The sequence below is a fragment of the Astatotilapia calliptera genome, chromosome 12, assembly GCF_964374335.1.
Source record: "Astatotilapia calliptera chromosome 12, fAstCal68.1, whole genome shotgun sequence".
NCBI classification, from domain to species: domain Eukaryota; kingdom Metazoa; phylum Chordata; class Actinopteri; order Cichliformes; family Cichlidae; genus Astatotilapia; species Astatotilapia calliptera.
In genome coordinates this window covers 12,891,800-12,918,705 of record NC_137433.1, presented here as the reverse complement: position 1 = coordinate 12,918,705, position 26,906 = coordinate 12,891,800, and the positions used below count along the sequence as shown (strand labels likewise).

The 26,906-nt window shown below is 43.2% G+C and overlaps 1 protein-coding gene across 8 annotated transcripts in view; it reads right to left on the bottom strand.

Annotated features, from left to right (window-relative positions):
- rimbp2b (RIMS binding protein 2b) overlaps positions 1-26,906 on the bottom strand; it is a 108,224-nt gene that overhangs the window by 24,822 nt on the left and 56,496 nt on the right. For 6 of the 8 annotated variants that reach the window (XM_026188859.2, XM_026188872.2, XM_080309007.1 and 3 more), the window contains 8 exons: positions 19,212-19,295; positions 11,601-11,690; positions 9,493-9,615; positions 8,049-8,153; positions 6,320-6,370; positions 5,874-5,894; positions 2,494-2,698; positions 510-658 (listed from right to left, as the gene is read on the bottom strand). In XM_026188859.2, coding sequence (XP_026044644.1) covers positions 510-658; positions 2,494-2,698; positions 5,874-5,894; positions 6,320-6,370; positions 8,049-8,153; positions 9,493-9,615; positions 11,601-11,690; positions 19,212-19,295 — 828 coding nt within the window. Of the gene's footprint in view, positions 1-509; positions 659-2,493; positions 2,699-5,873; positions 5,895-6,319; positions 6,371-8,048; positions 8,154-9,492; positions 9,616-10,743; positions 11,461-11,600; positions 11,691-19,211; positions 19,296-26,906 lie in introns of those variants that run through there. The other 2 variants (XM_080309009.1, XM_080309005.1) reach the window with 2 other exon arrangements.

Genomic DNA, 26,906 nt, shown 5'->3' with positions numbered 1-26,906 from the left:
GCACGTTCCCTTTGGTTCAATGTTTTAGCTTGTGTCAACTAAATATATTTGATCAATCCCAAATAATCTGCATGAGTAACACCGAGAAGCCTCCTGGATTCCTGCTGTGTGGATTTTCTCGTGTTCAGCCCAAAGACATTATTTAGATTAAAATGAATCAGCATTTTCCCAAATGTGCCGTCTACGTAAGGGATCACAGAGGCATGAGCGAGGGAATGGATCTAATACCGGTGAGTTCATCTTAAAAAAAAATTATAATAAAAAGCTTTTTCACAGAAACTATTAGAGCTCCACTGACCTGAGTGACAACAGAAATGCTTTTGGGTAAATACGTGGAGCAAACGATTGAAATTATTGGGAATTCTCCCACGTTGTGTCTCAACGGTGTCGTTTGGGATTTTTAGACCGTCTTTCCACAGTTTATTAGATTCCATTTGTTTGAGATGTATCGAATCGATCTGATTTCGGACGTGTAAAAAGATAGAGTACAAATGGACACTATAATATACCTCAGAGAGTAAAGCCCGCGCTGGACTGCTGGCTCGACCGCGAGTGAGGAATGTTGGCTTGACAGAGAGGAGCTCGGGCTTGTCTCCGCTGACTTGGAGTGGTCGGATGAACTCCGATATCAAAGATCTGCTTGTTGGGGCCTCATTGCCTGTGGAACAAAAGCAACGTAGCTCCACACATCACAATATAACAGAACTAATATCAAAGTCAGAATTTTCATCTTGTATTTGATTGCATGCTGTCCTTTAAAAAGGTTCTGCCATTTAATTCAATTTGATTTCATGAAATTTTTGTTAAGCAGGATGATTGATGTGGTTCTATCAGAGTACTTGTTTGCTTTGGTTTTATTTGTCCATCACTTCTTTGGTGAATCTCGTTCACCTTTTTTCATCAATTACTGAATTAGCTCTGTCTGTATTTATAGTCCTGTGCTTCTCCTTGTTGTCTGTGTGATCATCTGCGTGTACTCTGTGTTCCCCGGCTGTTCCATCCTGGCTCCTAGTTTTTTTGGATCACTTTATATCATTAATCTGTGGACTGTGTGCTTGTTTCTGCCTGAACTCTGCTGTTGCTATCTTCTTCCTTTTGGTTTGATTTGACTTATTCTTAGTTCTTCAACCTAACAGCATCCATGTGTTCTGTGATCTCTGTGTGGATAACCTGAATTTAGGACAAACTGAATAAAAGTGGCCCGATAGATACTGATTTTGAAGGAAAGTGACATCCAGAATGAAATGCAGTCAGCGCTGACATCATGCATCTCCACTGCTCGGCTCGCTGTTACATCACAGGCACTGTTGCACAGTGTGCCTGCCAGTGTCTGTCCTTATCCTGGGTGAGGTCAAGCCAGGTCCTGAATCAACTGCTCCTGTTTCTCAGCCTGTTCCTGAGAGTGGTGTTGCTCCTTGAGTCACTCGCTAAAGTTTGGACTGTTTCTGTGTCAGGCAACTATTCCTGAGTCTGAGTCAGCTGACACATAACCAATTACTAAGACTGTCCCAGAGTCAGCTGCACTTTTCCAGCCAAACGCGGCTAAAGTCTTAATGGCCAGTACAGAGACTTGATTGATACTCAGACAATAAATTAAACTCCCGGCTCGACTAAAGTAAAAAGATATTTTTACTCCACCTGCAACTCCTGAATCGACTTACGCCACACCTGCCCAAAAGCCTAAACAGCACTGATGACCTACAACCAGTTCCTGAGTCATTCTACTTGCTGGCTCCCAGTGGCTACAGTGGGAGGATAGATGATATCTATTAACTCCCACCCTGAGGAAAACTGGTCTGCTGGAGTACCAAGATTCAGCCCCCTTGAGTGTCCCGCATCATTCCCTGAACTTACTCAGTTTCCCCACCTTTCAAGGTGGTATCCTCCACCACAGAGAGGGATTCTGTCCTTTCCCACAAATAGATCCCGCCTTCACCGGCACTCCTTCCTGTCTGCTGAGCACCTGTGCTGCCCTCCTTAGTAACCCAGCCACTTTGCTATCCCACCTGTTCTTCACCCACCACGCGTTACTTTACTTTTGTCTTTGAGCCCTTTAAATGTAAGTTTTAAAATAGCACATAACTTTATTTTGTAAATGTGTAAAATTACATAGCAACAACAACCTAAACAACACGTTGTGCTGTAATTAGTGAGCAACTTATGCATTGATTTAAAAAGTTTCACATACTAGAGGCCATTTAAACAGATTACAGGTGACACAGCTGTCTTTGACTTAATATTTCTAAACGTTTAGTTAATTTGACTTTTTATGAGGGAAGTCATAAAAACTACTACTATTAATAGTTCCTATAAGACTGGAATGATACATCTTAATTAACTGTACACTTGAATACAGGTGATCTGCATTTCGTTGCCCTGTACCTGTGCATGTGCAATGACAATAAAGTTGAATTCTATTCTATTCTATCTACAGTACCGGCGTAACATTTATCTGCTGAAAGCAGAGCTTTAATGCTAACAAATGGCCTTTACCTTTCTCTGTGGGGGCAGCCAGTCCATTAAGGAGCTGTGACAGGGATTTGTTCGGAGACCCAGGAGATTCACACACAGTTAAGGGTTCAGTGCTGAGGATATCAAACTTCCCAGCCTGGAGCCGAAACTTCTCCAGCTCTTTAGACAGGAGGTTGAACTGCTCACTCTGAGTCCGACATTTCTCCTCCAGCTCGCGGACTTTGGCCTGATGGCGGGGAGGGAGGAGACACATTGAGACAGAAGCGAGAGACAGAGGAGGAGAGAAAAAAGGATGGGAAAGGGAGAAAGATGGAATGGAGACAAAGAAAATAAAAATAAAAAATAATGATAAAGACACAAAAAGAGTTCACGCTATATGTGAACAAGAAAACAGACATTTACTGTAGGACTAATAACACTGATCAGTCATTACAAAGAAAAGAAACCTTGAAATGACTTCTTGACCACTACTGACGGTACATTATACAAATCGCATGCACAACTATCCTACAGTTCATAATAACAGTACTCCAAATAAAACTTATTTCAAAGCATACCCAAACTGTCTTAAAGGATGAGGTCGATAATATTATATGTTTTTGTTATTGCCGTGTAAGACCTTAAAAAGACCAAAAACAGAAAGCTTTAAGCGAATTGAGGCAAACAGTGTTGAAAGCACACTGCAGCAGAGGGCAACGTGTTTCTCAAACTGTGATGAGCATGAGTAGTGCAGTTTATTTTAAGTCTATCCCACACACTCCACACCATCCAGGGAGTATGCACTGGTGCTCTACTACTAACTGGGTCTGTATTTATCCGAAGATGAGAATAGCCACCATAAAATGCACTACCGGTATTTACTTCAGTTTGCGTAATCTCTGCTGGAAATGCAGAATAGCCCTTTTTTGTATATTTGTCACACTTACATTTTTTCAGATCATAAAACAAATTTCAATATTAAATCTAATACTAAAGATGACGCCAGTGAATACAAAATGCAGTTTTTAAATGATGATTTTGATTTATCAAGGGAAAAAAAGCTATCCAAACCTACCTGGCCCTGCGTGAACAAAGCAATTTCCCCTCTTGTTAAATCATGAATAAACTTTGATTAACCACATTTATTTGGAACGCTGATTTTAGCTTAGGTCTGATTACTGCCAGACCTGCTGAAACAAGAAATCACTTAAATACAGCTTGTCTGAAAAAGTGAAATAGGCTCAAAGAGCTCAAAACGTCAATCTGAAAAAACAGCCGAGAAACAAAGTTGACATCTATCGGTCTGGAAATGGTTACAAAGACAGTGAACCACAGTGAGTGCTATTATCTCCAAATGGAGGAGATATGGCTTGAATAGTGGTGAATTTATCAAAATGACTCCAGAAGTGCATTGATAGTGGTCACAAAAAACCCAGAAGGACATCTAAAAGACTGCAGGCCTCACAGTTAAGGTCAGAGTTCATGAATCAACAATAAGAAAGAGAGTGGGCAAAAATGGCACCCATGAGAGAGTCCAACGAGAAATCCACCACTGACACAAAGGCTTGTCTCACATTTGCTGAAAGACGTTTTGATGACCGCTTTTGGGAAATATTCTGTGGACTGATGACACAAAAGCTGAACTTTTTGGTAGGTTTTTTTTCTTTTTTTCCTAGTGTGAAAGCAACACAGCATTCCACAAACATGGTGGTGGCAGAGTGATCATGTGTGGCTGGTTTTAGAGAAAATCCTGAAGGAGAACATCCATTCATCACTTCATGACCTGAAGCTCAAGAACATTTGGATTGTGCAACCGGACAGCGGTCCAAAAAGATCGGCAAGTCCAACTCTGAATGGCTCAAAAACACAAAACAAAAAGCAAAATGAGTTAAGATTCAGACTGAGTTCCTTTGGCATGACCTTAAACATGCTGATGATGCTTCACAACCCTCCAACGTGTCTGAATTAAAACAATTATGAGAAGAAGAGTGGGTCAAAATTCCTCCACAGCGAAAGATTCACTGCCAGTCGTCACAAAAAGCTTGATTGCAGTTCACAACCAGTTATTAGATTTAGGACACAATTACTTTTTTCACACAGGAACTGCTAAGTTTGGATAACTTTTTTCCCTTAATAAATGAAATCATAATTGTATTTACTGGGATTATCATTGTGCTGTGTATTTAAGATGAGTGCAACACAACATTGCAATTTCGTCACCACTGGATATGACTGGATTTGAGATGAGACCCACACACAAGGCACGGAGGTCTGCTTGCTGTTGGTACTGGTCTTTCTGTAAGATTTCAACAATAACAAAAATTTTGCATAACATCATCCGTACATGTTGAGAGCAGGAAACATTATCGCACAGACTAACACTGACAAACTGAACATGACCGCTTGGGCAGGTTCAATAGAAAATTCCAGGTGCTGCAGCATGGTTTCCCACGTAAAATGATGCAATGCATTAGCAATCACTTCTCGGTCCGAAACCGAGCGCAGTCTGAGAGGCTCTGGAAGATACTGAAGCGACCGTGGAATTATACAGCGCCGCCCAAAAACACAGTGATGCCCGCCGCATCAGTATTTCTGTTAAAACAGCGTTTCATGCAGGCAGGTTGCTGCTGGATATAACATGCTGCTGGCAGACTGAAGACAAATATATTCCTGCATTTATGAAACAGAATTAGTAAATTAGGAGACACTAGTTTGAGCAGCATCATACAGTTAGTTGTATGGCAAGTAGACGGTTTTTAAAACACATGCTGCATAAACACACATGCAATGCTACAAAGGAAAAAGGATCACATTCATCACCGTCTGGTACTGTATCCTATACTAGAAATGCAGTTTGTTCTTTTTAAGCTACTACATATTATAATGAAGAGAGAATATTATACTTTGGAAAAACTTACTTATTTTAGCCTGAGAGTTTTGTTTGCTCACATGTAAATAGAATTTTAACATATCTGATGCAAATACATGTCGATACAAGTGATTTATATTGAATTAAAGTGTATTTTGTTACTTGGTTTTCTGATTCTTTTATCAATGTTTCTTTATGATCAGGCCAGAAAGACCTCCGTGTTATCTATTAGTCATGTTTCACCCTTTCAAAGAGTCCACTCGTGAGTCTTGCCTTGTGAAACGAGCTGAAAGGGCTGTATGAAAAGATCGATGTGAAAAATTGTACTGAAAAGCCAAAAGGCATGACCGCAAGTTAAATCAGCTCATAACTGCATTTTTTTTATGTTATCTCTTTAGCCAGATAAATGTTGATCTTAATTCACAATGTGGTGTTACTTGGCCCCATGGGTCAAACTACATACCAGGCTGCTGTATATCCCGCTAATGGCAAAGGCGTAAAATATATATACTTATATATATCAAGTAAATAAATAAAAGCAATTCTGAAATACCTGCATGCTGTCCAAGTGGTTCTGTATAAGCATAAACACACATCCATACAATGACAAGAGATGTAAGAAAGAAATAAAGCACAATTACACACATGTGATCACTCATACACATCTCTAAAATCACAATCTTTTCAACACACACGCATACATGTCGCCGTATTACAATGCCAATACAAAGACTAAATATAGATTTTTGCGTGCTTTATGGTTCATTTACCCCAAAAGCAACTCTCTATACCAAAAGTCATTTTAAAGATACTGTGAAAAAAAGCAGTACACTTTGGCCAAGATAGTTTTAAAACAATAAGACTTTATTAAAGAAACAAAAGAAACAAAAAAAAAAAAAAAATTCAGGAAGTGAGGTCACGGAAAGCAGGAAACGCTCGAGCAGCATACACAAAAACACACAGCAAAGCCCCCAAGACCCCCAGAGTCCAGACGCTCACCTCTAACAGATGGACAGCGCCCTCATGTTCCTTTTTAGCCTCAACCTGAGCCTGAGAAACACAAGGTGCAGTTCACTTACATTGCAGTTTATGCTGTGCTTTAGTTTCTGTTTAAAACACCGACGAAAGATCCTCACAAAGAGCATCTCTCAAAGGCATTCATTGGTGCGCGAGGTGAAAATGGTTGAAAAGACGGCGCGGACCCCCGTCCGCACTCACGTTTGCTAGCAGTGGCTTGATTCGATAAGATATCGCCGAATGCTTAAAGAATATCGCGTCTTTTCTCAAACCATTTTCGCCTCTCCGGTTTTATGTTTTGTTAAGCATGTTTGTCATTTATCATTCGGAGAGCTGTGCAACATGAAAGCATTACATGCGTGCAAGAAACTGAATATAATCAAGCAACTGCAAGCTGAAGAGCACCTGCACAAGAGTCTCTAACTACCAGCCCAGGGGTTAGATGCACACATGATTTTATTGCTTCTATTATGGTTTCCCTCAACACAGAAATCATAGTAAGGCTCCTCCTTCAGATATAACATCAGCTACAGAGGTGAAAGTGACATAAATGCTCCTGTGTTGTCAACAACACAGGAGCAAAGCAGAGTACACAGCTGTACATTTTTGCAAAGCTAAGAGGAACTGCTGATTGTGGTTGGGGCACAGCCATTTTTAAGAGAAGACGACTTCCTGCATCATCTATGGGCAAAAAACCTAAGTTTGAGCCTGCCCATGTATCCGTAGTTAAAAAATACTGCAACGTTTACTCTTGCTGTGGCTGTTTTTCTTTTCGTTACACGATTCGTAAATGGCCGTTTCAGACAGTGAACATCTTGCCAGGGTGTTTGTTTGAATAGTTGTTTTTGGGCTACATCAAAAGGTGTAGATTTATGATCTGATTTTTTATGCTAGTGCGCTCCAGAAAAATGGGAGTTTACATTCTGAAAGACAAGGAGTATACGGAAACACTGCATCGTACGCATCATTTTTCTTATGAAAACGAGAAACATCTGTTGAGAAAAAAAATAATAAAGCGTTCCACATAAATACGAGAGCATCTGCGGGGCTTTACCATTTCATAAATCTACTTTGCAGGCAATTAATTTAGAACACAGAGAGCAGTGAGTGTCTGCAGGAAGATAAGGCAGTAATGAGCTTCTGTTAATGAGAGAAAAAAGCTGAGAACGACTGCCTGTGAAGGGCTGACTGTGAAGTCAGAACACTGCAGCAACAGCAACACGAGGGCGCTCACAGTGTTGCCAGAGAAGGCATTGGTGACAATTCCTATCATGTTCACACTATCAGTAATCTCAGCCGTTGCTTTCACATTAGCTTCAGTGCACAGTGGAGGAAGGCCAACCATCAAATGGCCAGCGCGAGCCTTTTTTTCCCCCTTTATTAAAGTGTGCCTCTAAAAAGTGTCGTGTCTACTTTGGATTCTAAAAGTCTGATTTGCTCGCTTGTGACAAACAAGAGTGCTCCAGAAACGCTCTGGGATTGATAAACAGCTGCAGGACGGGGATGCGACGGAGACGCTCGTGCGAAACTAGAAAAAGCGTAGAGAAAATCATGCACTCCTTAACTTCTGTTTCGTTTCTGTTGACTTTCACCTTTGTTGTGCTGTATGTTTCGCACGGGTGTTCAACAAAAAGCTCTTTCACCCATGACACACGCCAAAAGCCGGGCAAACACAAAAGCCCATCCCCACTGGTGCTTGGAGTTCGCTTACCTTCTGGAGAATGTCAATCTCCTGCTGCTTTGCATTGAGTACAGCCAAGGCCTGCTCATGCTCCAACTCTAGCTGCTGCCTCCGCTCCGCAGCCTCTCGCATATGCTGTCCACAAGGGGTGTAGGGATGGAGAGCCGGAGGGGAAAATTGTGGAAGGAAGGGGGATGGGGTGGGGGGCATAGAGAGGGCTGCTGTTAGTGGTACTAATACCCAAAGGCACGGAGCCAACACAAAATGCATCTACAGTCTTTAACTCCACATTCAGAAGTGTTACATGTGCACACATTAACGCATACAGAGGCTGGTTAACAGTGTACTGACCTTTAAACCCTTAAAAAATCAAGAAAGACATAAACTATGCCACAGCAAATGCCACGTGAAGACATGTTTATGTCGAACGATCCGTGGGAAAGATCAGATCTCATCTTGCGCAAAGGTGCTCATGGATGAGGACTAGGGATGCTTTGGTGTGTGAACGAGAAACTTCCATCGGCAGTGAGGTTTGCTGCCCCCTTTAGGTAACACGAGACCTGTTTCGTCTCGGTTACTTTGAAAAGCCGTCCTCTGATCTCGTCTTTGCGTGATCAATGCGAGGTTTCGTGTTACGTGAAAAGGGTGAGCAAACTCTCTGACGTGCTCACTTGTCTGTGGTCATCCATAACAACAAAAGAAGCCATACAGTACGGGGGGGGGGGACTGAATGCTCGGCTCTTCCTAACACAGTGTGCCCGTGTCACATCACTGCTCCCACTACATGTGAATATTTGCAGCGCTGTAAGGTGAAAGAAGCAAATGACATTTACATGCCAGTAAAAATCTAAGATAGGTAATGTCATCGGACGTGTAGGTGACATTATCATCTAGTCTTCCTCCCCCCTCCCATCATCGTAAAGCCAAACTCTTTGTCCCGCCTCATGCATAAATCACATTAAGCAGTGCTGTGGTCGTATAGCCACGTGACCATTCGTATGTCTGGCAGCCCGCGGATAAAGGGAGGGATAAGCACAGCCACTGAGGTTGACAGAAAGCATTCAGAATGGGCTTCTCCCCAACAGATGGACATAGCAGTGATACCTTATAAATCTAGCAGGGGCAGAGGGGGCAAGGGGAAAGAAGGAAGGGACAGATCAAGTCGGGTAGGACAATGTGAAAAGGTGAAATTGGAAAGGGAAGAGCGCAGACTGTTCCGAGCTTCTACTCTTTCACAGCTCCTGGTCAGACCTCCCAACACGACACTGGAAGGCAACAGACATGTCGAGGCCATTAGACAGTATAGCGGAAAATAACCAGATGGAGGCAGTGTAGCACAGATAGGAGAAAGGGGTACTGGCAAAAGGGTTAGGCTCCATAAATGAAAAGGAATCCCAGGACAGATGAATTACTAGAAATGGAAATGCACACAGTACTGACAGACAGCGTCTGTTCTAGGAGCCAGCTTCCTCACCTTGAGCACCTGCTCTAGGTTCTCCAGTTTGGCTTGGAGCTGGTTCCTCTCCCACAGGGCTAAATCTCTCTCCTGTGTCACAGCACCAAGGGTCTCTTTGAGCTGGGCATACTCAGACTTCACCTGTGCACAAGGGAAAAGCAAGGTCCAGCGTTTTGATGAGTTGTATTACAGTATTCAATCGTCACTAATTTGTAGCATTTTTGGAACACAAAAATTGATTCATGTCATTCTTATGTGATATGGGTAAATACCCTTTCAGGTTCCCTCACCTGCCCCTGTCCTCCTGCAACCCTAAAGTTTAATGATGCAAACAATGGAGCATGATGGCTGTTTTATAGTTGAAACTAGCAACTGAAAATTTGAATTGAGTTTGTACATGAGATAAGGAGGAGGGTAACTTCCCATGCACCTTTATACAGTGGCCTTAAGCCTGGACTTTTAGCAGACCAGATTTAAGGCACTTGTCCAGTGGCTTCACTTTTCAGATGCAGAGGCTACATGAATCACGAGCCTATGAGAGAAAATATCTAACAATGAGTCAGCGACACTGCAACTCTTTCACAACTGATGCAACACAATGCTACATGTATTTTAATGATAACGGTACAAAGTGGCCTCTTCAGCAGCTGTGCTTAGCACTAAAAATGACTCTGGTTCCTTTATATAACAGACATGGTGCTGGTGCTGGGGCCTCCAGAGCAGAAGAGCTTAAATAGTCTGTCACAGCCGTTTCCAAGAGTCTGCAGCATTAGTCCAAATTTTTTTTCTTTTTTTTTTGAAAGTGCACAAAATTACAGAAACTGTTCGGTAATCTAGTTCATTAAGACAGCAGTTTCCCAATATCATTTGTATAAATACATATTAGTCAGTCAGTGACTGATACAATATTTATGCAAGCTGAATATAACGTGCTACATGAAGGTTAGAGTTGCTGCTTTGGAATGAATGACGCTGAACAGGTTTTGCTGTACTATAAAATGTGATGCGGTTGAATGGCACGCAACAGGCAGAAAGTGGTCGGGTAAGAGAACTGCCTGGTTTCTCTGCTAAAACTATATAATTGTAATTAACACAAGAGTAATATAATTGACTCACTCCCATTGCTATGAACCAAAATATTAATACATTATTCATGTTTCCTTGTTAGCCAAGCACCAAGCATCTGACTGAACCAAGCGTTGTGACTATTTCCAACACTACATATTCTTTATAATTTGTCTTCCACAGATCATTTGTATTGGTACTTACGAGGCAGCTTTTTATAAAGGCCCCTAAGTGGAAGTGAGATGACTGGCTCCTGCGGCCGTAATGTGGTAAAGTCCCTTCCTCAGGGCGACCGTGAATGACTAATGATTCCTCAAGGAGGGCGTTTCGAGCGACATCAGCAAAGCAAAACACACACAGAACCCAGCGAGTCTGTCTCCTCTGAACGGCCCACATCCACAGATTACAAACTATCTGGAGGGGGGTGCCACGCCTAATGCAGACAAACTGAACAACTACACTGGATCCAGCAGAAGCAGGTCAATAGTCTATTAAGGGTAGAGGGAGGCTCTCTCAGTAGCCCCTCCTAGTTCATTCAAAGATAACAGGCATCAGAACACAGGGTTGCAAGCCAGGGCTAGTATCTGCGCTACCCTGCAGAGAGCTACTCTCATATCTGTCAGTCTGATAACAGCTGAGATCACTGCTGCAAGAGCCACCCATGTCCTGATAAGACACCAGTAACAAGCATCCCACCCTTCTTCAGCACCAACAGTAAATACCTGCCAGTCAGCTGCTTCACAAAATTGCTTTCCCATTCATAGAGAGGCCTGGGGATCCTTGTTGGTCTACTTGGACTTTTTGTTATCAGCTCCAAATGCCTTTGAAGTCTTGGGGCTAAAACTGAAGGGATAGTGTGTGTGTAGGATTTTAAGTCTTGTAGATTTCATTGATAATGGGCTCCATTGATCCAGTATAAAAGGACATATAATCTGTTTGTGTTATGGTTTGACCCAGAAACTCTTCAGATTGTGTCAAGATGGAGAGGCAGTGACAAGTTAGCAGCTATTAGTGTGTACTTATGTACAGCAAACTTTCTACACGTAGCTTTCACCTCTTACCTCCTCATAGTCAGATGCCTTGTGGCTGTTGCTGAACAACTGTAGATTCAAGTGCTTATTCTCGTGGAGGAAGTCTTGAAGCTCATTCTCCTAGGCAAAAGAGGCAGAAAGGAAACGGTTTAAAATCCACAAGTCACAAAGATTAGACCAGAGCACAGCACTCAAGCCCAGTATGTTGTTAGCAATAACCCATGCATTATTCATCCAAGAAGACTGCTTGAGTTTCTCTTGTACGCTCTAGAAAGCATCGCTAAAAGAAGCTGCCACTTCAGCTGCTACAGCAGAACAATAAGAATGTCATAATAGTTTTCTATGTTAGCATCTCGGATACAAAGCAATGAACAGAACAAGAAACTCAGAGAATGTTGTTTTTCACTGCTGCGAGCGTTTTGGAAGCAAACATGTATTCAAATACTACACACACACACACACACACACACAATGATCTTTCCTACCAAGTGCTTCAAGCTGGGAGTAAAATAAAAACCCCTTCATTGGAGAGAAGGAAAACTTAATTACATTCAATCAACAGTCGCGTGGCGTGCCGTGAATGCAATTTGCAGTGCCAACTTGAGACTTCCCTGAGATGTGCAATTTATAGCAGCAGCAGCAGCAGCAGCATGTAGGCCAAGGGTTCTTCTTGTCTGGAGCTAAGAAGCTAAATGGCTCATGCATGATGCATTTACTGTAAATACAGTGCATCCTAATGGCCTGTGATGGAGAGTCTGCTCCTTTATGTTTTACTTATGAAGGATGCTTCATAAAAATGACCCAAGAGGTAAACTTGGAACTAACATTAATGCACATTAATGCACAGCCTGCGTGACGTTTGTGTTACATGCACACCAAAACACAGAGAGACACATTTTCTTTCACGATCACATGGTTTTCTATTTATATCTTATACAGAAATGGCAAAAATAACAATAGCCAACACCGAAACTAATTTTTGTATTTGTTTATTCCCTTTTTTTTTAAATTAATTTCTTCACTTCGAGCCAAGGAAACAGGGAAGCTCTACAGCCTTTTAGCTTTTATGCTACAGCACAGTATTGCCATATTTTGTAGATCATATAATATCAATACAGTGAGAGCAAATATCTATATCTTACTATATAAAATAAAAACAAATGGAACTTTTTAGTGCTGGAATAATAAAATCAATTCTTTTTCAGTTCGCCACACGATGCTGTTGTTTTTTTGTTTTAAATGACATCAGCATATTTGATATTTAGTGTGAGAGTGGAAATTGTTGCAATTAAGATTAAGATATCGTGGAAAGAATCCAAAAAGCACAATGTGCATTTATATCAAACGTGTCTTGGATTTATTTTGCGGAAGTATGGGACAAAGCAGATGGATATAGCACATGGGATTTGCAAGGATAGTCATCCGTCCCTCTTCTTCAGGGTCATCTTAGCTGCCGCGCAGACACCCTTTCACACTCACATTCACACCTATGGGCAATTTAGAATCACCAGTTAAGCTAATCCCACTAACCGCACTAACTGTGTTTGGAGTTTGGTGGGAGGAAGCCGGAGAGAACCCACGCAGACATGGGGAGAACATGCAAACGCCACACAGAAAGGCCCTTTTCAGATGATGAATTCAACCCAGGCCCAATTCACGGTGAGGTAACCACCACACCACTGTGCTGGCCCAGGGAGTGCTATATGAAAGTAAAATATTCTGGGACTACTACGAACATGAAGGCTCATCTCACGTGCCGCCATTCTGAAAACAGCAAATATTAAAAAAGCTCAACTGAAAAAGCAGCCGACAGTGGGCGCATTTATCTTGACAAAGCTACCTCTCGATTCAACGGGAGCTAAGAAAATGACACGATCCATCACCCAGTTTATTTACAAAGACCTGAATCCACATAGTTGTTGTAGAAAACAAGGGTTTGGAGTCCATGTGACAGCATCGTGATATATTTTCATAGACGCCGCCATACCCAGGCTACAGAGAAGTTAAACATAAAGCTGGGGAAAGTTTGAGTACAGCAGAAAGGAGTGCATCAACTTGTGACACACTGAAAAAAGATAAATCGCAATATATGCTACTGCAATACTCAGCATGTCACAAAATGTTTAAAAGTGCTAAAATATTGTATCATAGGTTACGTGTCACATCGTTGGACCCCCGCCTCTAACTGCTGCTACTCTCTACACCTACTTATGACAATACTAGCGTGACATCCGATACACAGTATACATTAAAGTCACATATGTAAGACCATAGAAGAGAAAACACTATCAAGGAAAAGCAGAGTACACAACAGCCTGAAGACAGTACGAGAGTTGAGAGTGAGCTTTGCTTTTTTTTTTTTCGCCTGTCCCATTTGGTTCTTTAGCCATCAGAATTCAGAATTATTGTCTGAAGACCAACAAGGATACCCAATGGATTTACTTTGCCAAATGGATCATCGTGGCATTGCCGTATTGGTCCATTTGGTCGATCTTTGTTTTTATTATTTATTATATTTTATTTTCAGATGTTACAGACGGGACAGACATGAGTGAGAGATAGGAAAGGGAGAAAGAAAGAGGAAGGAAAGGAAAAACAGAAGGGGAGAGGGACAGTGAGAAAGGGGGGGAGAAAAAAAATAAAAATCTCCTGGATCACCTGTTGAGAGAAGAATAGAAAACAAGCAAAAAAAGACAAAAAAAACAAAAACAAAGCAACATACTAAACACAACACCATCGCATTAATCTAGCTAAGTGTAAACAGCAGTAAATACTAAATATTCAATGTTGTTGTGCAGCACGCAGGACAGATGTGCTTCGAAGTAGCAGCCAAGAAAGGTGTAATTTGGGTCTACGAGCAGTGAACACCCGTGTGCATACCTGTGTGGATCAGCGCGCTTGTATTCCAAAGGTTTCTCCATGTAACGATCTGCTAGGGAGTGTGGGGGGGCCACAGCCCCGTCCTCCAGGGTGTGAAGCAGGTATGGAGGAGATCAAAACTCCAGACATCCAGAGGCCCCCAGAACACAAGAAACCATGGAAGACCAACAGAGGGGCAGCCGCGCCACTGTTCCAGTAAGAGCTGAGGAGAGTCCCAGATGAGGGTTCACTCAGCAGCCGCGGAGCAGAAGCCAGGGGGAGTTGCAGTGACGCGCCCGTGAGCTCCGCCGGCCGCCAGCTGTGCCTGAGTGACCGAGCCCCAGGCCGAGAGGCCGGGGGCACCCCACCCCCGAAGGGGCCCGAGCGAGCCACAGGCTCCAGGCCCCGATAAGCGGCCACCAAGGAGTGAGCCGGTGTGTACCTGGACGCCCACCCCCAGACACAAAGAACCACCAACGCACCGACACCTGAGGGAGTCCGCCACCGGCAGGGGAAGTGGTGGTGGGTGGAGATAGGCCTCCAAACCTTGGAGGGCCTGAGGTGTCCCCAGAGAGGTGGCGTCTGATACCCAACCTGACATATAGACACAGACATACAGGCACACACAGACACAAACATCCATTCCCCCCCTCATGCTCTCAAATGCACTCACTCCACACTCAACCAACGTGGAGACAGACATAAAGAGACGCTGTACACACGATCACACTCCCCAAGCGTACTCTACAAACCGGGTCTAGGTATCGGTGAGCTTTGCTGCTTTTTCATTCATTTATGTCACAAAAAAAAAAGATTCCACTTGCATCGATTCTGTCCAGTCAATTTTAATGCTTCCCGAACAAGCAGTAGATTGCATTGGCAATCCTATTCATATCCATTGATCCTTCAATTCGGTGTTAATATCGGCTGGCTGAGCCTCCAGGTGTTCCCGCTGAAGGACAAACAGCTACAGAAAAAAAAGCAAAAGCTGACATTTTGCCGTGCATACGCTGAAAGAACAATATACTGAAGCACTTTAGACATCCTGGTTTGTTGTTGATTTAAGCATTTCAATATGACTGCCACCCTCATTTAAAATCCTTTTTTTTTGGTGGTGGGGGATTTGGACGTGACAAAACACGCATAACGATGCAAACCAAATTGTGTCAAACACAGAGAATCAGCTGTGACTTTGTTCTATATTGTTGACGTGTTAATGCTTTAAACAGATCAGCGCACGTCATAATCCCTTGGCAAGACACATTTTTACGGAGAGTCCGTGAGCCAAGCTGTGGAAGCATTTCAGTGCAGAAAACAGCGTGGCCTATACTGAGCCGTCCTCGGCGTTATTCAGCTGAAAACCTGAGATTTCTGCTGAGATGAGATTTTCTTGCACACCAACACAGACACGCACACAAAGAACAGCAAGTTTAACTGAAAGGAGGTATTACAAAAAACAGACAGAGAGCAAAGAGACTGAATTATAGGAAAAGCGACTGCCACACAGCAATAAGAGGGGGGGAAATGAATGAATGCATTCTATTTGATCTGGATAGGAGAGCTAGGACAGTTTCATGAATGATACGCAGTGGAAAAATATAATTAGGCCTTGGGGGCAGAGTACCCGGCTACTCCTACTCCAAATGTGCATTTGGTCCAGACATGCTCTGACTCAGCTTCGTGTGCCGCAGCAACGTGTTAAGTTTTGATAAGGCTGACAGATGAATCAACTCTGCCATTTAACTCGCAAGCAATGCAAACATTTCACCCACTAACTCTATATTCAGCGGCCTCTGTTCGATGTGGATGAAAGCATCTTATTCCTCTCGTTCAGAATAGGTAATTGCCAGCTGTCTAGATGTCCAGCAAAAGGAGAAAGCATATACTTCCCCTACCTGAAGACTGGTTCCTCATGACTTCTGTAATCTCTAATATTATTAGGAGGTGGCAGTAGGTATTGAGTTGTATAAATAAACTCAATTATACTGTCAGAAATGTGCCTAAAATATCATCTAACGGTGTAGAACTGTGAAGATGACCGACTTTAAACAGTTGGTCAGCTTCACAGTTAGACTTTTCCTTTTCCCCCCTTACACTTGAACCTCTACAACACTTTAACACACCAGGATTCCACGGACACGACGCAAAAAGCAAAATGAGCCACTTTCTGTACTATACAAAAAAGAGAAGAAACATAGTCTATCTTCAAATTAATTTTGGACACCTAGAGTGCGTGCCATGTGTCCAAGGCAACATGAGATGCCAATCGCACCTTTAACAGAAGGTGCTTGTGTTTACAAACTGCTCCTTAATGATAACAAAGCTAACCACAAAGATGCCCTGGAGATAAATTTCGGCACTGCTGTAAAGAACCTGGACTTATCGAGCCTGCCCGCCGTCTCCCTCAGCACTGATCTTCGATTATCGCGGACGCATATTCGAGCAACGCTGATACAGCTAATGCTTGTCGCCATGGTAACAGGCTTTAAATGCTCGCGGAGGCACGCTCTGCTGATGGTCTGTAGCTGTACACCCGATACCCAGGAAAGTAGAGGTGCCAGATGGCTGTGACAGTGTTTACTGTCACTCACACACTCAGTCAGATGATGTGTTTATATACACGGCCGCTGAACTCACGATGAGGGGGGACATTAATGAAAATGTGCAATTTCAACACTGGGTCAAAAAAAAAAAAAAGAAGTATCAGTGTGTATTCCTATTGACACTGTTAAAAATTCGCCAACAGCGCAGGTAATCCTGCACGTTTGTGCTTCTTTTTAACATGAGATGTAGAGGAAACAGAGGAGAGAGAGGGAGTTGGTTTAGACCAAACAGGAAGTGACATTACTGTCAACTCGCCATCCCCTCACAAAAAAATTCCCTGGTCTTGTCTCTGTTTGCGTCGCTGTTCTCAAAGCTTGGTGGAGCAGGGGGAGATGAGAGCTGTACCGCAGTCTGTGGAGACCAGCCTGCCATTTCTGCTCGCCATTTGGGGACAGTTTGTCCTTTGGGTAGCTTCCCCTGGACTCAGCAGGCTAATAATGGGCGAGGAGGGAAGTGCTGCTGTGGGCAGGGACGGCGAGAGGAGGGCAGCAAAGAAAACTGTCCTAATGCAGTGTTTATTTAGGGCAGAAAGCCACACACAAAGACAGCTCGTCTATAGAGGGGGGGCTCGGGGGTATGACGAAATGAATTCAAATGGTCCAGGACCAGACAGTGCCATTTAAATTACTGCCGAGTCCCTCGAGCTCCTACCTTTCATAGAGAAAAAATTCCATTTCAGGCCATCTGCACTAGTCTTTTACTACTCTCTTTCAAACACGTATACTTTTATTGTGGTGCCAAACTTCAACTTTTTATAAAGAGGCTTTGATGTCTACAGTTTTTTTCCCCCCAGCTCTCAAACTACAGAGAAGAGAAGAATAATGCTTTATCTACTCTCACTATCACACATACTCTAAAATTCTTTAGCTGAGCATTTTGCCTCAGAGTGCGTGGGTAACCAACTTTAACCACTGGAAATTCATAGCAGAAAAACTTTGCTCTCTCTCAAACTCAACTTTAATGGACAGAAGCATCTCCAGCTTTGGCACACTGTGAAACAAACTGATTAGTCACTCTGGCTTGGTACCATCAACTCGTCTACACGTCCTTGCTGCGAGAAGCCGTGAGAACTCCTCCTGTCTCAGGTACAGAATGTTTCTCCAGTTAAATAAATAAAATATAGCAGGGTAATTATTGCCTTTGCTGGTCACTGGTTATTTTATCACATTTGGCATTTAGCCTGGCCTCAATGACAAATCCCACCACTCCCACCCCTCCCAACACCACCAAACAGTAAAATTAAAAACGCTGTCTTGTGTGATCTGCCTCACCCTCCAACACTGCACACAGTCAGAGGAATTCGACTCGCTTTTCTCCAACAGAGTGGCTCTTAACAGAAAAAACATAAAATAAATTTAACCTTCGAGACTTAATTTAAGACATCAGCACCACATTCAAATGCCAGCATTGCTAAAGTAAAGGTACACTGTGTTTGATTTAATAGAAAGCCTCTCTATATAACTTCTACTAACCAACAAAACTGACTTATTCTGTCATATCATGAGATTAAAATAAGATGAATCCAGTATAATAAGATTAAATGTGTAGTTTTTTTCGTTTGTTTGGTCTTTTACTAATCAGCAGGGCCCGTCTGTTTCCCTTTTTCTTCTCTTTACCTTTTGTCCTGAGTCAAGGCCACTCCAGCGGGAAGCAGAGTGACATTTCTGGGGCATTATGAGAAAATGTCCTTAAAGAACCACCAAGTGAAAGAGAGTTGTGTAACATATCTCTGACCTTTCGCAGTTGTGACCACACACACACAGCGCTGTGTACCTCTGTTCATTTACATCACAGCTATGTTGTACCGAGCGACTGCGTATACAAAAGAAGCCAATAAAGCCACAGCGTGAAGATACTACTGCACAAGATGCGCAGCACTTCTTCGGTTTGTGCACGATCACTCACAACAAGTAATTACTACAGCAATGTGCATCGCTCATTCTCAAATGTGGTCCCCATGCCAACAAAACCCAACCCACAGATACTGCACCCTGCAATTAATTGTTCCAATTTTTTTTTTCATTTCAGTCACTGCCAGGGAACCATGCTATCACTGCCACTCGTTTTCTCAAGGGAGGCTTGTGTGTGATGATAGAAGGCAAAGCTCTCAGGGTACAAATCAATTTTAGCATCCATCCTTTTCATTCAGAGGCCAAAGTATATTCTTGGGGCACTTACCAAAGTCTGACATGTTTGATTCTTTTTCTTCACCTCTGCATCAAGCGCTTCACACTCTTTCCTTCTGGTGCTGATCTCAGTCTCCTGGGGAGATGGGGAAAAAGCAGAGGACAGCTGCTTGGTTTGTCAGGAACAGAAGCTTCCTGAGAGAACTCAGTAAAACTAAACAGGAAGAGACTGAGCTGAGGCTTTTCAGCATTTAGGTGTGCGAGTGCATGTGTCAGGGGTTTGTGTGTATATGAATTGTACATGGGTGAGATTTGCAGAGATTATCTGCTAGAGATTACAAATGTTTCAATGTCAGGGAAAAGGGCTGAAATGCTTTGAAATGAGAGGTTCAAAAAAATGTGGATAGAGGGAGTGTGGCCCCTAATGAATACTATCGTGAAAAAGATCAAACCAAAATCTGCTTAAAACTTCTGCAAATAAAAGCGGGGTTAGACCTTCCTACACCTATGAGAAGCTGCACACAGAGGTGCTTTAAACTAAATGTCAGCAAGCTCTCAATGGCGATGCTTGGGTCGCCATTTGTATTTGATTTTACGTGTCATATTCAACACACGTAAGTTAACGATCTGACGGGATTTTGTTCCCTCATCGCTAAATATGGAATGAAGATTTTGAAAATGTGGTGAAATGTTTAATGTAGAGGCTTGAAGTGGTTTTATCTAGCGGGCGATCGTAGCTCAAGAGTTGGGAGTTTGCCTTGTAATCGGAAGGTTGCCGGTTCGAGCCCCGGCTTGGACAGTCTCGTTCGTTGTGTCCTTGGGCAAGACACTTCACCCGTTGCCTACTGGTGGTGGTCAGAGGGCCCGGTGGTGCCAGTGTCCGGCAGCCTCGCCTCTGTCAGTGCGCCCCAGGGTGGCTGTGGCTACAATGTAGCTTACCATCACCAGTGTGTGAATGGGTGGATGACTGGATATGTAAAGCGCTTTGGGGTCCTTAGAGACTAGTAAAGCGCTATATAAATACAGGCCATTTACCATCTAATGATGGAGTAAAATACCAAGAAAACAACTCCTATCAGCTTAAAAAGAAAGCGACTAAATTCCCCATCAATCCACGAGGCTCATTCAGGTCTAAAACATAAAGGTAAAGAGTCTGAGGTATTTTAACCTTAGTGGGGTTGTCCCTCAAACATGTGGTCATTGACCCACTGTTAACTATGTGCTTGGGTCATTACTACCAGAGGTTTTGGGTGAAACCACTGTGAGACTTTGCCCCACCCTGTGATGTAGTGTACTGAGGTCACCTGATGCGAGGGACAGCCCCTTCTAAGGTTTAAATACCTGGGACTCTCCACCGTTTGATTTTAGAGCTACAAAGAAGAAGCCTCTTGGATAAGAGGTGAAATGCCTTAAACTTAAAGAAGTCCAGCCGCTTTCTTTTTAAGCGCCTAAGATTATCCTGACCAGGATCAACAAGACAGCAAGCAAGCTATTTATTCCAGCTCTTTTCTGAACTAAGGTGGTTCTGTCACACTTCAAGTCTGCCTATAGAACAAAATGAGCAGCTGTGGGTCAGACGTGGAAGCAACCCTTGGAAAAACCCAGAAGGTCGTCAAAGTGTGTCAAAGTGTCAAAAGCCATCATTAATGGTACAGCAATGAAACCTGTGAATCTATAAGCCATTATATTTTTCCTATTTTTTAAATATTGGTAATTGTTGAGTCTATTGACCAGCTTTACAGCAGAAGCTTCTGCGTACCATAGCAGAATCAGAACAGGTGTAACTAATAACTATAATGAGTGCTGTGTTGTGCTTCAGGGTCTCAGCGGACCCCTAAACACACCACAGCATGCACAGCACAGCCCGTCTGCAGAGCGGCGTTGCTGACCTTCCTTCGCAGGATAAACACAGGTGTAATTGGTAACATTACTTACGGCCATGTTCCGTTTAGACGGCCCTGCTATTGTGAGTGCTGGTTTAACTAAGACAAAACAGACGTGACAATATGTAGGAAATCCAGATTAACCTTTAGGGAAACGGGAACTTTCTGTTCATGCTTTATCCTTTTTTTCCCAATATAAATTTTCTGACATACTCGTGTTTACTAAGAAATAAGGAGACTTTATTTGATCCATTACTACAGCTTAAGGGTTTTCTTGGAAAAAGCCACTGCTGTGATCTGGCACTAAGACTTGCACTGAAATTCAGCCCCAATTATTGCAATTAAATACTGTATACCTGTATGGTAGACTGCATCCCCTGTTTGATCGGGGAAATAAAAGGTTGAACATGTTTTCAACTTATGCCTAATATTTTCTCCAAATGATCCGAGTGCTTGTTGTGTTTCCATTAGGCTGCAAGCCGAACAGTGCATTAGTTGGAATTACAGTGAAAAGAAATTCAACTTTCTTCACAATGTGCAATTTGAGCCAAAACATGACTTAAGTCTGGCGCAGTCAATTACTCAGACTAACAGTGTTGTTCAGAGAACTCGTCTCCGCTCGCTTCTCAGTAGGGGCGCACAGAGAGAAACAGGATATCCCTATCAAGGCTGCCGGTGTGTTTAGTCTCATTTGTGTGCCTTCAGTCCAACACCATGGCGACCTTAGCTGGGAAGCTTGGATGCCTTCTATAGTCATGAGAGTACCCACAGTATTTTTTACTGGATATCAGGGTAATGCATAGCTACTTTTACGGTCCAAAATGCACGCCAGCTTTACGTCATCACCCAGATCCTCTGTTTACCAGATCACTGAGCTTTGAAGGAGGAACATTGCTGCTGTGGATGGATGCGTGCGACCACACCGAGGTCGTTATCGTTAACTAAAATAAGCTAAACACCAAAATAAGATGTGGCAAAACATTTTAGTTAACTAAAAAATAAAATAAAAACTATCCTTGTAAGAAAGAAAGGAAGAAAATAAAGCAGCATCTGTTGTTTAAGTGAAAAATTTACCTTGAATAATGAGGTATTGGTGGGCGTGTTTGAGTCAACAGTTTTTAAAAGGTTCTGTGTTTTTATTGTAGTACCTGTGCTTATTTTCCTAAATCTTGCCTCTCACATATCCTCGCCATAGATTAATAACCAGAAAGACTAAAGGTAACACTGAAACTAATGAAAACTAAATTAAACCTAAACTGAATTAAAAACAAAAAGTCAATTTGAAATAAAATAAAAACTAATCAGAACATACAAAATTATCATAGCTCTATATCACACACTCACACGAATGTTTGCTTCCTCATAGCAAAGCTCACAGGCTGCTTTGAGCTTGAATATATCCATTGAAGGCATTTTTGTTACTGCTGCCCTCCTGACCTGTTGTCGTTCTGACTGTATTTAATAAGACAGTGAGCAACAGGGTCAGAGAACAAGATGAGGAGGAGGATGAACAAGCTCTGACCCTTTTGTAACCCACAACCTTGTGGCATTTCACCCCAGGAAAGCATCAGATTACTGGTTAAATCTTCAACCACTTATCCGTGATGGTGGGTCCAATAGCTGAAGTCAACACGCAAGTGTGCACCCAGGATTTCAAACGATTTAGCAGTCGTGTGAATGGAAAGAAATGGAAGATGAACCCCATTTCAAGCATAGAGTTCATGATTAAGTCCTGAATAAGGTGAAGATAGGAACTAAAATAAAAGTATGGCTGTGGAAGCGGCGGCGGCCTAGAGGGAAGCGAGCCGGCGTCAGGAACAGGCTGAGAGCTCGTGCACACCGCACACCTCTGCCTAGCATCCTGCTCGCCAACGTCCAGTCACTGGAGAACAAGCTTGACGACCTCAGGGCCAGGATAAAGTTCCAGAGAGACATTCGGGACTGCAATCTCCTCTGCTTCACCGAGACATGGCTGAACCCAGCGGTGCCGGACCACGCCATCCAGCCGGCCGAGTTCTTCTCGGTTCACCGCATGGACAGGACACGGGACTCGGGGAAGTCAAGGGGAGGCGGCGTGTGTTTAATGGTGAACAACAACTGGTGCAACAGTGCGAACGTTGTTCCTCTCACACGCTCCTGCACACCAAATCTGGAACTACTGTCCATCATGTGTCGTCCTTTTTATCTACCTCGGGAATTTACATCGGTCATTGTAAGTGCCGTTTATATTCCACCACAAGCGGACACGGTCACCGCCTTATGCGAGCTGCATGAGGCACTCACACAGCACCAGACACAACACCGGGACGCTGCGCTTATTGTGACGGGGGACTTTAATAGCGCCAACCTCAAACGCGCAGCGCCGAACTTTTATCAACACATCACCTGCCCCACCAGGGGTGAAAGGACACTGGACCACTGCTACACTACAGTCAAGGACGGCTACAAGGCACAATCCCGCCCCTCGTTTGGCAAATCTGATCACGCCGCCATCTTCCTCATGCCAAAATACAAACAAAGGCTGAAACAGGAAGTTCCGGTTCAGAGGAAGGTCGCGCGCTGGACCAGGAAAGCAGCAGGACCAGACGGCATCCCAGGTCGTATCCTAAGAGACTGCGCATACCAGCTAGCTCCTGTGTTCACTGAGATATTCAACATCTCTTTATCTCAGTCGGTGATCCCCACATGCTTCAAAGAGTCCATCATTGTTCCTGTCCCGAAGAAACCCCACCCTGCTTCTCTCAATGACTATCGCCCTGTAGCCCTCACCTCAGTAGTGATGAAGTGCTTTGAACGCCTGGTCAGAGACTTCATCATTTCTTCACTACCAGACACACTGGACCCACTACAGTTCGCTTACCGTCCAAATCGTTCCACAGACGATGCCATCTCTCATCTCCTCCACACATCATTCACTCACTTGGACACTAGAAGGGGGAATTATGTTAAAATGCTCTTCATAGACTACAGCTCTGCATTTAATACCATAATTCCCTCCACACTCACCACCAAGCTGGAGCATCTGGGACTCAGCTCATCTATGTGACAGTGGATCTCCAACTTCCTAACTGGCAGACCACAGGCAGTAAGGATGGGCGGACATGTCTCAGCCTCCACCACTCTCAGCACTGGAGCCCCCCAGGGGTGTGTTCTGAGCCCCCTGCTGTACTCTTTGTACACATATGACTGTGTGGCCACTACCAGCTCCACCACCATCATCAAGTTTGCTGACGACACCGTCGTGGTGGGCTTGATCTCTGATAACAACAAGACGGCCTACCTGAAGGAGATTAGGAATCTGGAGAACTGGTGCCAGAGGAACAACCTCCTTCTAAACGTCAGTAAGACAAAGGAGCTGATAGTGGACTTCAGCACTAAGCAGGAGAGGAACTACCAGACCCCCCGTCATCAACGAGTGCCCAGTGGAGAGAGCGGACAGCTTCAAATACCTCGGAGTTCACATCACGCAGGACCTGTCATGGTCCTGTCACATCAACACCGTGGTGAAAAAGGCCCGACAGTGTCTCTACCACCTCAGACGCTTGAGAGACTTCCAACTGCCCTCCAAGGTGCTCAGGAACTTTTACTCGTGCACCATAGAGAGCATCCTGGCGGGAAACATCTTAACCTGGTTCGGGAACAGCACCATGCAGGACAGATGAGCTCTACAGAGGGTTGTGCGGTCAGCTGAGCGCACCATCCGCTCCGAGCTCCCTGACCTGCACTCAATCTACAGCAGGCGGTGCTGGACCAAGGCCAGGAAGATCGTGAAGGACCTCAGCCATCCCAACAACAGACTGTTCTCTCTGTTGAGGTCAGGAAAGCGATTCCGCTCCCTGAAGACCAACACAGAGAGACTGAGGAGGAGCTTCTTCCCGCAGGCGATACGGTCTCTCAATCACACCACCACACAGTACTGACCCACACATATGGTTCTTACACACACACTGGACTTTCTGGACTTTGTTTTTGCACAACACTGGTCACTATATTCTTCATTTCCGGTTAATACTTGTACAGCTGCTGTTATCGTGTATATATTTATTTATATTTAGATTTCTTCATACATTCTTATATAGTTCTATATTGTGTATTGTGTATTTTGTTGTACAGTTATTTTATTTTCAACTTTAATTTATATATTTTATCTTATTCTTCCCAGTTAAATTTACCCTTCATTCTAATTTGTGTTGTACAGTTATTTCATTTTTAACCTTAATTTATATTTTATTCCTTCCTAGTTAAATTTACCCTTTTAATTTTTCATATTTATTTCCTATCTTATTCATAGCCTTTTCCTTTTTTGTTTTCTTTAGGTCACGAGCAGTTGTCCAAGCATTTCACTACATATCGTACTGTGTATGACTGTGTACGTGACAAATAAAATTTGAATTTGAATTTGAATTTGGTTATGAGTCTGTTATCAGTTTGTCTTTAAGTTTGACTAATGATTCGTGGCTGAGAATAAAAGGGGCAACAGTATGATTAGGTTTTGCCAATTGTTCACTAACAGCTAAATTTTACTCAATCAAATGTGATGCGCATTGATTACAAATAGGGGGAAATACTGCTGATCTTTAAAATAACAAGAACAGAAAGTAGTTTCATTTACTTGTTCAGGTGGGATTGATTATCCGCTGCAGGTGTTTTTCTGGGACTTTAAGGCCCTAAAACTCCAGAGTTCTTCTACGACTTCTTTTACACTCTAGAAATGATTCCCTGTGAGTGAATCACACACAGTTTCTACAGACAGCTCGCCATCTCCCATGTGGGCTGGTAGCTAATGTGTACAGTTTGCAGAACCAGACGGCTACGGCATTGCGCAAACTCACCCGATGAATATTTCACTCGCACGCATACAAACACACAGCTCGCAGGCTCGCTGAAGCCCATTTGTTTGGAGCACATTTGCCAGTGTTCAATTAAAAATCCCTCTGATAAAAGATTCAAATGGCTGCCACTGTGAGTAATGAGCTCCTGTATAAGTGAAGAGGCGTTTACTGCACAGCAGATGAAGATAGATGAGAAAGACCATTCCGTTAGGCTATGTCTAGCATTTGTGCCTCAGTGGCACTAATGCAAATGCATGCACAAAAGAGGTGCATTCACTACTCTACGTGTGTCGGATATACTACAATTCAAATCTTAAGGTTTTTGCATACAAAATCAGGTAATACAACCTCAGATGAATTATAAAACATGCAAAACAAAAATTAAGCCATAGTGCAGAAGCAGTGGGTAAAAAACCAAGTACACCATTACTGCTTCTGTAGGAATTAAGAGGATAAGTAGCAGCCAGGTGCTGATAATCAAGTACAGTTGAGTAACTGATGATCAGCAAATGTGAGCACCTCTATAAAAACAGAAGTTTTGGCAGCTTGCTGGTCTGGAGCATTCAGGTGTGTGTAAACATAATGCCAAAGAGGAAAGAAGCCCAACAGTGTGGGAAGGATTATAAGGGAAAACAGTTTGAATGTCATCAGGCTACAGGAAGCAAGATCATTCACTGGTGTAAAACATTTAAGTCAGTTGCTGGTCTACCCAAGAGCTATATCTCTGACTCTACAGGCCTCAGTTAGCATGTTAAATGCCAAAATTCATGACAGTACAATTAGATAAAGACTGAAGATGTGTGGCTTGTTTGGAAAGGTGACGCGTTTACAACACAGAAGAAGTCCAAACATGGACGAAGTAATTTCCCCCAAAAATTTAGGCTGTCGGCGTTAACGTGGTCATCAGGATTAACGCAACCCATCTGGAGCAGAGAATGAACAAACTTTGGACAATCTGCGCAAAATGTTTTGACAGAGACAATTCAGGGATTTTGACTCAGTCTGCGCTCCAGATGGGTTAATTGTTAATCA